This window comes from Pleuronectes platessa, chromosome 5, assembly GCF_947347685.1.
Source record: "Pleuronectes platessa chromosome 5, fPlePla1.1, whole genome shotgun sequence".
In the NCBI taxonomy this organism is placed as follows: domain Eukaryota; kingdom Metazoa; phylum Chordata; class Actinopteri; order Pleuronectiformes; family Pleuronectidae; genus Pleuronectes; species Pleuronectes platessa.
The window spans coordinates 23,121,520-23,134,645 of NC_070630.1; the positions used below are offsets into that span (position 1 = coordinate 23,121,520).

Genomic DNA, 13,126 nt, shown 5'->3' on the forward strand with positions numbered 1-13,126 from the left:
CGTAAAGGCAGGTTCACTCTTTCATTCCGGTCCAGCCAGTCCTGAACAGACTACCCAGGCCAACATGGTGTAACAGATGACCTGTTCCAACATGCCAAGCCCTATGGTTTAAAGCAAAAACACTGATAGTAGTCATTGAAATGAAGTCGCAGAGTTTCTGGTGAACTGGTTTTGATCTGACTGGTATGAGCTTCAGAAGCTTGTGACACACATCACAGTCGACCTGGCTAAGGCAATTTTTTTTCATTTTTATGCACTGAAATAGACAACACTGCAGTTAAAAGCTGAGAATCCAGTCGTAAAAATGTTATTGCTCCATAAGAAAAACTTTATTTGCTCTAGCTCAGTTACAGGTCAGTCACAGGCACCACGTTTCTGAAATTGTTACCATGTAAAAAAAAAAATAATCTGATACACATCGAAATAAATATGAGGTACATTTTTGTCATTTGCTAATTCAGGGTATTGTCAGTCTCCAGAAAGCAGGTCAAAACAGCCCCAGCAGAAGGAAGGCTCTATTGACCAATATACAATGAACAAGTCCAACAAACGTATATGTAGCAAACTTATATGGCACTTCAATTTCTCTCCTCCTCCTGGCACTTTCATCACTTCTTGGCACTCTGTACCATGAATATAACACCCGCAGACTCAGTGCTTTCACTATCTGCCGTGTTCCCACTAGTGCCACGATTCCTAACAGGCAGCGGGCCACGCTCACTGCCAGTCCATGAGCTGTCAGTGTGGGTAGAGGTACAGGTAACACGCCCTGGGGCTCAAAAGTCTGCCCGAGCTGCTCATTCACCCAGTATCCCACTGAGCTTCCAGCCGCGACCCCGAGGATGGTGGTGGTGTCCCCGCGCGTGGTGCTGTAGTGGTCCAGCTCTGGGTATGTGTAGCTGAGGAAGAGGGGCAGTGCCAACGCCACGATGGGGGAGATGCGGCTGGTGAGTTGAAAGTGGTCGAAGGTTTCCCAGTAGGGATAGGTGAAAAGCATGAGGAGGGCAGAGATTAAAGCACCACAGATCACATCCTGAAAGCAGAATAATGACAATAGTTCACATTTTGTGCATTTGTTTTCTTATTAGATAAGAGAATCAATACCAGTCTCATGTGTGTCCATTAAATAAGTCTGAGATAAAGTAGAAACTTGGAGAACCTGCTAGCCAGGAGAGTCAGGAGAAACAAAACCCTGTTAGCAGCACCTTTAGAGCTCACTCACTAAAAGATTAAGTTTATTCTGTTTCATTTGTAAAAGAGAAGAAGGTGTGAGAAATTACAGGTTGTAATTTTCAGCAGGTGCAGCAGTGACCTCACAATGTCGTCAGCTGCTCTCACACATGCACTGGACTCAGATATTTTCATGCAATTTTTTTTGTAGGGGCTGTACTTGGAAAATGTCCAAGTACAGCCTATGTGAGAAAACAGCAGGAACATGACTGAGGAACTCACAGCGTGTGAGTGGACGTGTTGATGTCGCGAATGTGCGTTTTTTTCACTGATTTGTCATCTCTATGGATAAAACATGTTGATTATTGAACCTTAATGGGTCCTGTTAAATTTATTGAGTTACCTTCAGCTAGGGCCAGGGTAGTTTTCAGTCTTTATGCTAAGCTAACCAGCTGCTGTAGGGTTACATTTAACAGACTATTGCTTCAAGTACAACGTTTTTTTAAATGTAAGCAAATATAGCTGCCTGGTAACACTGGGCCAGCCTGACAGATTTGATAAATGAGTACACAACTGATGAATAAGTAACAGTCTCTTAATGTGGCATCGAGATTTTCAAATGAAAAGCAGGTGACTTAAAGTGTCGGCTGAATTTAGAGTCTCAGCCAGACAGTTTAACTAGACATAGATATGAATAATGAATCCTGCATTAAGCTTGAATATTTTATGCTGTAGAATGTGTGTGTGTGTGTGTTTGTGTGTGTGTGTGTGTGTGTGTGTGTGTGTGTGTGTGTGTGTGTGTGTGTGTGTGAGTGTGTGTGTGTGTGTGTGTGTGTGTGTGTGTGTGTGTGTGTGTGTGTGTGTGTGTGAGTGTGTGTGTGTGTGTGTGTGTAGGGGGACTAGCTCACCAAAACTGAGTGCATGCCAGTATAGAGGCGGCTCAGACACACCAGGGACGACAGCGTCACTGCAATCAGCAGACCCACCTCGAACTGGAACTGAGCCGCAATAAAAGATTAAAGATTAAACCTGTGAAAGAAGAATGTCATGTGTCACATGCAACTTCCCGTTGCTCAGTGCAGGCACAAACACAGTTGTCGTGCTCTACTTCTTTAAAACCTCTTTCCTCTCAGCCATCCATTTGTCACTGTAGACATGGAACTCCTCTTTCTGCCACTTGTCCTTTCGGGTTGACGTACAGCCCGCCATCCAGTCACTTGGCTCCTTTAGTTCTCTACTGTCTCCATCCTCTGTCCCCTCCTTCCTTTACCTATAGCGGCAGGTTTTGTTCCCCCCCCTGCATTTCAATAACAGTGAGAAGAGAGGCCTTGTGTATTCATTCACCTCCTCCACCCTCCCCTCCTGTGCTCCCCTCTTCTCCTCCTCTCTGCCTTTTTTCCTGTGTCTTTTCCTGTCTTTTGCAGCTGGAAGCCTATTCACTGGTAGTTCATGAAGAGAGATTTTTTGTGAATGGCCACAAAGGATGCCAGGGACAGGAGGGGGGTCACGCTGTGATTGACTGTCATGACCTCCGACCTGCTCTGGGATCAGGGCGAGTTGCCCCGAGGCCTTGTGTCTATTCAGGAGCCCCTGCAACAGCCTGCTACTCATTTATAGCTATACACGCTCATTTCTCTCAGAGGAATCCTTGAGGAATCTCAGGCCACGGTTAAGTGCTCTACTGTACATGGAAGTCTCAGGGTTCTTGAGGTGATTTCTCTGACCTTGAGAGCAGGAATGTAATATCCCTGACTGAGTGCTGGCTGACACGGCCTGACCACAAATCAGTCTGACAGCTGTAGAGACCGTAAACTGCCAACTGAGGGACCCAGCATTCACTGATGGAGCCAGTATCCACTCAGGTTCTTCGTTACAACACGGTGTGTGATTAAGACAGCCCATGTTTGAGCCACTGAGGGTTTTATAGACTTGGCAACAGAGTGGGGGAGATAAAGATGGGAAGAGTCGGGAGGAGGCGGGAAGTAGTGACGTGGATTGACAGTCATTGACTCAGTCGAGTCCATCAGAGGACCAAACTGCAGCTCCGCGGATGTGGCTGATGGTGACTGATGGTGACTTCTGGCCCCGCCCCTGCCTGCCCATTGTGCGACAGCTCAGTCAGGACTCACTGATGGACAACGGGGCCACTCCCTTCATCCCACTTGCCGTCCACAGGCTCCCAGCACCTCATATTTAACCTCATTCAACTCTGACTTGTGAGAAGCATCCCCTTAGGAGAGACTAAATTAACACCTACTGGGCTGTGCTTATCTTAAAGGAATCCATCAAATTCAAGGGAAATGTAATAGCACTGCCTCGTGTCACATTTACAGTTAGTGTATACGATCAAACTCTAATGAGGTGGATAGAGATCATTGGAAGTCATTTATTGTGGTAATACCAGTTGTCATAATGATGAGCAGTGACTATTACAGCTTCAGTAATGATGTCAGAGTTACAATCATGACATGTTTCAACAGTGATTCTAATGACTGATGCTGGCAAATATCACAGGACACTAATTCTGTTTTTTCTATACTCACTCACAGAAGAGAAAATGTGTTTAGATTTCTTAAAGTAAGACAAGATAATATTTAACAATGTGAGCATAGGGGTTATTTTTTAACCTCTTTGAAGAGCAGGTCTGATAAAACAAGACCAACAACCGATAGCAGCGCTAGCTTCTCTGTCGCACTGTGTACTGCAGTACAGCGCTTTAAGCTACATCCTAATATCACAATCCCAATCCTAACAATGACAATGGCTGTGTTCGAAATCCCTCACTAATCACTACATAGTCCACTATATAGTGAATTCACCGTTTTGTACAGCTGTCTGAATGTTTAGTGACATTTGATAAATCCTATATAATGGACACACTGCATCCCAGTGCATCATGAAATGGTACAAGTAACTGAGCAATATATACCATCATGCATCGTGCCCTCCTTTAAGTGTAAAATATACATTAAAATGTTATTTTATTATTTTCATCGTCATTATTGATTTACATCCTAATCCAAGGACAATGACATAAGTAGTTGCTGATGAGCTCACTATATAATCCTCTACATATAAGTCACTCTGTGTTTTATATTGTAAGGTCTTGGACTAACCATCTCAAGTGCCTTTAGATAATGTGTGTTGTGTCAAAATGAATTGAATGACTTTAACCCTCTTCCGGAAGCTCTGCTCTGACCGGTCTTAGACTTGACCCAGTTCCATTTGCTTATGACTGTGAGATGCAGTTGAAACCACAGACAACCTTATTCAAGCAGAGATTATTTGGCCACACATTAAAGCTCACTACAGACAAGTGCACTGTGGAACTGGTTGACTGTGTTGAATCACACATTTCAGCGATGCCCACCTGTAGCCTTGCTGGGGCGCTCAGTAAAATGGTAAAGGAGATGGAAGTGGCAGCCATGGCGTGAGTGGAGGGCAGCCCGTACTCTGCGTCAACACGCGTCTCCAGCTTAACCACAGGGGGTGAAGGAGGGCGAGGCAGCTTCAGCACATCCTTCATCACCTGGCCGACGTACATCACCAACTGAAAGAGAGGGTTAGAGTACATGTGTCTCACAAGCAGGGTCCCAACAAATATCTAATATAGAGGACTTTTTATATAGTGTGTGTGTGTGTGTTGCAACTTACAATATTGTCGGATGACAATAGGAGGATAATAGGGAAAGGAAAAAAAAATCACTTTGGAGAGGACAAAGCTACTTCAATCAGCAATAACAGAAAACCTGGTGGTATACTACGAACGTTCCTGAAGGATGGATTATCTACATAGTGGCCAGTCACAGAGGAGAAGGCTTTTACAGAGTTTGCTTCTGACATATTGTGAATTAATGTTAACTTGTTAAAGCAACCACATGTGAAATCCGTGCCGAGCGGGTGTGTGTTTCCCTGCTGGGTACGGATCCAGCGTTTCTCGGTTCTGCAGGAGTCTGGGTTCCAGCTTCAAATGAGGGATGGGTCCGGGTGAGTTCAGGGAGAACCTTTCCAGGTTTTTCGAGGTTCAGGCACGAATCCTTTGACCTGTGAAGAACTCTAATCTCATACATATTCAGTTGCCATTTTTATTCTAATATTGTGCGTTGGTTATATCTGTCACTCTTACTTTGAATTAATATAAATTCTACAGTTCTAGCAGATTTCCAACTCCTGTGGATGAAATAGTCTTATTCTCTATAGTGCTTTTCATGAGAGACTGTGGTCTCCGTCTGTTCCATGGGAATCTTTATTTAGCATTTGAAATGTGATTCAATACAAAAAAAAAATACAGAGTGAGTGCTGCAGTGTGCTGGCAAGAAAAGACGAAATCCGAGATGGCGGAAGATGATAATAAAATTATGAGAAGATGAAATAAAATCCTGATTAGGCTATGCTCTAAAAGTAACCACACTCTCATAAATAAGTAATACCCCTTCCAACTCCACAAAGGAAAAAGGAAAGAGAGGAGGACAAATGTGTACAAAAGATGGAGACCCTGCCTGGAGTAAAGTGCGGATGTTGCAGTCGTGCAGTAACTAAATCTATTGTAAGAAACTGATAATTGAAGAGGGCAGGATTTGCTGACACAGCGTCTTCGGAGGGTGGAGTGAGACAGAGGGTTCTTGACATAATGACAGTTAGTGCAAGGTGTGTGTGTGTGTGGTAATGATGTATAGGTATTGGTGTGAATGTGTGTGCGTGTGTGTGTCTGTGTGCGTTTGCCTGCCAAATGTGCTGCCTATTCTCCTTCATGAAATCCCCAGCGGCCGTCGGAGGGGCAGCCTGCTCCGGCTCCAGTTTTATTTAAAGCTCTGCCTTGTATATTTAATGAATGGCTGTCTTCACATGGAGCAGGGAGGCAGTGCAGCGAGAGGGAGCAGGACACTAATGTGTGTGTTTAAGGGACAGAATAGAGAGGCTGTTATTACCATCTCGACTGACACTGTAATCAGAAGATGCCTGTTACCATGGAAAATAAGATATAAAAGTACATCTACTGACCCGCTATTAGTGCAGCATCTTGTCGAGACGCGGAGGGAAGCAGATAGAGCGGGGAGCGACAGGGACAGACATGGTATTGGAAATAGGTCAATATGTGGACACCAGAACATTGCTCGGGCCAGTCAAGTTCTTGGACATCAAATTAGGGAAACAATTTTCTTTCTTCAAATTTCTTTAGGCACAGGGTCAGCATCATGTTGAGAAAGGAAAGGACCTTTACCTAAATGTTGCATAAAATGCCTGATATATTGTATGTTGTAGCATTAATATTTCCCTTGAGGAAGCAGACCTTTTGGATAAGCTAAGGTGCTTGTTGGATGAGAAAGTTGGATGAGGACCCAAGGGAAACAGTTCACCTTGCTTCCATTCAAATATTATATTTCAATATCGCAGGTAGGCTACATCATAAATACAGTAAATTGTATCTTGTCACATTTACATGTAAACAAAAATGTAACAAGACTTCAGCCACGTTAGTTCCTCTTGTGCAGATGTAGTTTGACAAGGTGATGCTTTGAGCTAAATGCTGGTGTCGGCTAAATGTTCATCATGACAATGCAAACATGCCAATAATGAGAGGGAATACAGCCAAGCTTACCATCATAGTTAGTGTGCTAGCATTGGCTAATTAGCACTAAACACAACAGCCGATGGGAATATCAACTGGTCTTAACTGAGCAATTTCTAGTTATGATTAAGTTGGTTCGAAATGTCCGTCTTAGTTGGTGCTAAACTGTTGATAACCTGTTGACTTTCAGGACGTTGTTACAGCACAAAGCACAAATTGGCATTTTGGGAAGGACAAAACTCAGTCCAGTGGGCTATAGCTTATGGTTTATGATTTATTGATCCTAAACTTTCCAACGTTGTCTTACTATTTCCAAAAGCTAAACCTTTGTTCTCATTTTTCCCTTGTTCTCTAGTCATCTCTGAATGTAAATGTCACTATTTCAATATCTGTATCTAGTGTAGACGCCTGAGTGCCCACACTGAATAATTGGTACCACCCAACAATAAACAGAGGACAATGGCAAGCCCATTTAGCGCAGTCTATTAATACAAAAAGCCCTACAGTGTACACATCATGCACTGCCCCCCCCCCGCCCGTCATACAATGAATCTGCCTGCCAGCTCGAATTATATGATACCCCTCCCCTCCCCTCCCCTCCCTTCCCCTCCCCCGGACTGCACCATCAACACAAACATCATATTCAACCGTATTCAGCTGCCTCCAGTGAAGCCATCACGACAGTGTTTCACTGGAGTCTTTGTACAAATCATCAAAGGGCTGACCCATGGACAGTGTGGTCACATTAAGGGAAGAGTTGAAGACAGGTCAGCACACACACACAACCACACAAACACGCTGTCATTGGCCACTTTTGAGGACATTACATTGAATTAATTCTTTGGAGATGTACATTACCATATATATATAACCACAACCACTACTTTTCTGAACTTTTAACTGTCAAATGGCCCTTTAAATATAAATTTGTTGGACTCCCCCCCAACCTTACACACACACACTGTAGTAGCAGCAGAAGTATACGCATTTTCTCATGAATGAGTGTATTGATGGCGGCCAGAGCAGCTTTGGACCTTGATCTGTCAACATGTGGATCAGAGTGAGTGAAGTGTGTGAGATTGTGGGTGTAGTGAAGAGAGGCTATTGCACAGGTTACTGTTTGAATAGAGAAAACAAAAGATGTTAGTTTTGGACTACAGTGACATGACTAATAGCTGCTTTAGGACCAGCCATATCATGGCCAATGATATGGGTACAAGAGCATTTACTTTTCAGATAACATGGACCGTGGATGGGAAAATAACAATTCCTACATTCTGAAATATAGCAATAAGAACTTGCCGCTTTGCTGAGGATGTCAAATAGTGAATACAAATTAGAAGTGCACAAAAAACTAGCATTTCTGACAATTACACATTTTTATGTAATACATTTCTGCTTGTAAAACCATTACAAATTTAACTTTACTCAAGTTTAACTCCAGCAGCAAATCATAGAGCGTGATTTGATCAATAGGCATTTTGGGAGACATGCTGCTACCTACTCTCTTGAACTGAGAAGTATTTCCTGTAGGTACAGCATGTAACAGCTTGTAACACCATAATATGACTGACGAGCCAATAAGCCATGTCCCCACAGCATGGCTACTCCAGTTTACAGACATAGACTCAAGAAAGCAGTCTTGTTGTCCTGGGTCAAGTTTTAAAGTTGAGCTCAGTCATTGCTGATCTGCTGAAAGGCAATTCTCTTGTGCTCTTTTATGAACTTGCTTTGTACGGTGTGCTTTGCTGAGTGTTCTCTAATTTGTTCCTCTTAAGACAATAATTCATCCACTGCCATTGCTTTCTTAATCATTCACCTTCTGGCTATAGTAAATCTATTTGAACTTATGGAATGAGACTAAACACTGTTCACAGTGTCTAGTATGGAGTTGGGACACAGCTTCAAACGATGACGTTCGCCTGGTTATCTGGTGTGGGGGTTGTACCTAGAAAATAATTGAGCCGACTGATTTGATGAAGGCCGGGGGCTGCTGTGTATTGGCCTTAAGACTTCAAACAGCCAGAGGCTCTTTAATTCTGTACATTGAACTGGTACTGGAAGAGGAGAATTACAATATTTTATTTTTTCAGCCCAGGCCCTATGTTTATAAATGTGGATGTGGTCCAGCAGATGGCCTCCACAGGCAGCCTTGACTAAGACCAAATTTGAGCCTTGCATTGGTGAAAAAAACAACATTTAATGGACATTTTATGGAATGCCCCACATTGTAGCCACTGCCACTGTGGAGAGGACTGATTCCAAAAGTGTTTTAAGGACCATTCATTTACACACCCACATTTAAAAATCATAAAGCCCAGGTTGAAAATAGCAGATTTCCCTTAAGAATTCAGATTCTTAGCATGTATAATGTTAACCGGGTTTGTCATCTTAATCAAACATTTGCTGGTGGGAACAGTGCAGGTATTTGGTCACAAAACAAAATTTAAATTTTGAGCTGACGATGACGCTAGACGAAAGATTAACTGAGTAAAATTACTACAATAAAACCTGACGTGAACATGAATGCATGCACCACATTTTATGGCAAACGATCCAAATAATTATCAATCTGCTGGTGGTGCTACAAGTCAAGTTTGGGGATCACCAATGTGACTGTAGGATTCATCCCCTGAGGAACATGAATGTCTATACTAACTCTCCTGTCACAACTTTTTTTATTCCATAGTACTGCACCTCCAGAGTTTTTGATTGTTTCTATTTTTTGAGAGGGCCTTCATTTTTTGAATAATTAATCACTGTTTTGGACAGAAAATTGTGGATATTATTCATTTAACAACTGTTCGGACCACAGTCTACTTGTAATAACATGACAGAGTTACTCTCAGTGAACAGATTCCCACAGTCATTTCTGATGTCCAGCTGTCAGCATTGACGGCTGATCCAGGACTGCCTGAGGCCGACTAGTTAAAAAAGTTCTGACGTCTGAGAATAAAGTGACTTCCTGTCATTGACTGTGACCTTCCCCTGCCATCATTACTTACATACAAATCAGGACAAAATACCCGTCTTCTCGACTGCAGTGGAAACTCTCCATAACCATACTGTATATGTTTGTTAGAGCCCTTTGTGTCATTGTGCTAAAGTCCAACTTGAGATTTTAGATATTACAAACAGCACAGGAGGTTGATGATTTGCATAATACAGCACTATGGTTACACCATACAACACTGCTATGCAATTCATGACCATATGGTTAATGACAGCCATTGTTTTGTAAGTCAAACAAAGTCACCCTGCAAGTAAAGACAACACAGAGTAGTGAAGGACACATATGTGTGTTATTGCGTGTACTTGTTATGTGCGTGTGTGTGTGTGTGTGTGTGTTATTCATAGGCCTCTAATGTGTTTGCTCCCGCATACAAGTCTTAATTTGCATGGATGCACTTCAATCGATGGCGTGAGGAGCAGCCAGTCTGTGTGTGTGTGTGTGTGTGAGAGAGAGACAGAGAGTTGGACAGACTAGTGTCCTCCATGAACCTCAAATAACTCCACCAGCACAATGGCAGGGTGCTGTTAGAAGTTCGAAGTGCGGGGTGATGCGCCCCGAGGGCTGACAGACCAAATGGTCGGTCCGGGTAGAGAAAGCTCAGAGCGCTGAGGAGGCCAATAAAACACTCTACTGGTAGACTAGGGGGAGGAGAACACGGAGTAAAGCTGGTAATGTCTAACTAGAGGGAGGGCAATGAGCGTGTTTAGCAGGCGAGGTGGGGAGCATGAGCATGTGTGCATGTGTGTGTGTTGGCGTTTGTGAGTGTTTGAAAGGAGTTCACACAGAGGCCTGGTGAAGCTGGGATGCCAGAAGAAGGGGATCTTTTCCCCTGGGGGGGCAAACAAGGGGTTCAGACACAGGGCACCCACCAAGGGCTCGGGGCAGGAACACAAAGGCCACAAAAACACACTGCCCATCACACACTCTGCAGGAGTGAGGGTGTATGGCTGTCTGTGTCCCGGCTGTGTCACCACAAGTGTCAAGTACTCTCCTTCTGGGATCACTTTTGACATGTTTTAAGGGTCCCTTGACATAAAGTGCTGGATTCTATCAGACTAAACATCTAAAGGGGAGATCTTAGCACTTGTTTTCCACTGATGTATCCTCCTGTGTGGCCTCAAACCATGTCAGGGACCCTTGGTCAGGCCGGTCCCGGTCAATGCTCCCCAAGCCTGGGGATATATGTGCATGTTGGTGTCAGAGACAGGCCAGTGCTGACGATGAAAGGGAGGTTGAAAGGTGAAAAGAGGGAAACAGAACAACAGAGAGAAGAGAGGTGGCATTGTGAGGGAGACGGACATCAGACAGAAGTTTTACGCTTCTTACATGGTAAGGTGGTCTGACTGACCTCTTCAGCACAGACGCACACACACACACACACACACACACATACACACACAAATTATCGGTCTATCTTACAGTCCAAATGTTGATGAGGCGTCGGCACAGGAATGGGTCCAGGTTCCAGTGTATGCAGGGCAGACAGGTGATGTAGAAGATTTCATGACCCAGGGCTGATGAGAACAGGAATAGGACGTGCAGCAGCCAGTTCCTCACCTCATACTGAGGCCTGCTGCGGCCCTGCACACAATAAACACCAAGTGAGAAAACAAAATGTGATGGAGCCAGGTGCCTGAAGACGGTGCCTGGAATGAAAATCTAATTTAGATCTAAGATTATATTTCCTGGCCAGACCTGCAGTCACACCCACTGTTGGCTTCACCTTTTGTTTCCAGCTCAGCTCAAGAGACAGGTCAGATTTAATCGCAAATTTTATTTCGAGATTAAACCCTCTGCTGCTTTAACTTCAGAATTAAAGCCCCAGAGATTTCCTGACTTTTAGTCTCTAATATGGGTCAAGCTCCAAACAAAGTACAACACTACATTTCCCAGAAGGCAAACCAGTTACCATCTTTCAACACCCCTGCCCATTCCACTACTTCTTTTAAATTCTAGATCTAAAAAATAAAGCCATTTGCTCTTAACATTGAAGAATATTCCACACCTAAGTAGTACTCAATGACATTAACATGAAAATGATTGCTAAATAAATATACTAACTTTATTTGTATAGCACTTAACTAAACAAGGTTACAAAGTACTTCACAAAATCCAGGACAAATAAATGAATGAACTAAAACCAAAGGTAGACAATTCAGTTGAATTTTGAGCACCGAATCATAATGTTAAGTTCAAGACTTTCAAATGTAGAGAGAAACTCAACAGTTCCCCCATAAATAACCAGGAAGTGACCTGGCTGCATCTTTACTTTGTCTTTACTTAAACAGAGAGACGAATGTAAACACTCAGTACACGCTATGCAGATGAGGATCTGGCGGTTGACAGTCACCCGGACAAACGAGAAAAGCCAGTCATTGTTTGGTTTACAATCAAAAACAGTCTCAGTCCGCCATGGGGCTGAGTAAAACAAACTAATGTTCATCTAGTCAGCCTGTTGTATCTGTGTGGGCACTTTGGTTATATTTCCAGCTTTATGGGTTACGGTTCAATACACTTACGCAGGCTATAAAGCGGGCCAATTTGTTTTAGCAGTAAATGACTTACGCCAACGCCACATCCGTTCACCATGTATTTGTATCCGGAGTTGTTGTCCTGGTGGTCCCCTGTTCCCTGCACCTGCCCACATGGTTTGTTGTCGGCGTGGGCCGGCGCGCACGTCCTCCCCCGGCTGTCACGCGCGGCTTCCACGAGGAAGAGTCCGCAGCGTCTCTGGAACCGGGCCACGGGCTCGGGGCCGTTGAGGTAAGCCAGGAGTTCCAGCATGTCAGGTGAAACACATACACACACACACACACACAAACACACACACACACAAAACACACACAAACACAGAGAGGCTCAGGGGCGAACAGGGGTGGATATTCTCAGCGGGAGTACAGGTCATGCAGATTCTGCCCCGGCAGGCAGGCAGGCAGGCAGGCAGGGCATCCCGGGGGGCAGAGCTGCGCACAGGTGCGGCCGCTGCGCGCCACAGGTAACGACACGCAGGGGCGGAACTAATGACTGGAAGGGTTTGGTGCGATCTGGACTCTGAGATGTTTATCATAACCTTCTTTGAAGAGGAAGACATTTATTGCATATTATGCCAGTTGGACACAATAAGGTAATAAGTAAGGTATCCTAGAAACAAAGGGTAATACAAGTAAGTGGATTGTTATTATATAATAATAATGTACTTATTAATACCAAAAACGGTCTGTCTGTCTGTCTGTCTGTCTGTCTGTCTGTCTGTCTGTCTGTCTGTCTGTATGTATGTATGTATGTATGTTTGTTTGTATGTATGTACAAATAAAGTTAATAATTATGTATGTAGGGGAGAGCAGGGTAGTGTGAGACATCGTATCTAGGCAACG

At 43.8% G+C, this 13,126-nt stretch overlaps 1 protein-coding gene across 1 annotated transcript; it reads right to left on the minus strand.

Annotated features, from left to right (window-relative positions):
• Positions 1–305: 305 nt before the first annotated feature.
• Positions 306–12,710, minus strand: sgpp2 (sphingosine-1-phosphate phosphatase 2). Its single transcript, XM_053423705.1, has 5 exons — positions 12,318–12,710; positions 11,172–11,333; positions 4,541–4,720; positions 2,079–2,168; positions 306–1,033 (listed from the first exon to the last, which is right to left on the minus strand). Exons 1-5 carry the CDS (start codon positions 12,534–12,536, stop codon positions 488–490), a joined length of 1,197 nt encoding a protein of 398 aa, XP_053279680.1. The 5' UTR covers positions 12,537–12,710; the 3' UTR covers positions 306–487.
• Between the last annotated feature and the right edge of the window lie 416 nt (positions 12,711–13,126).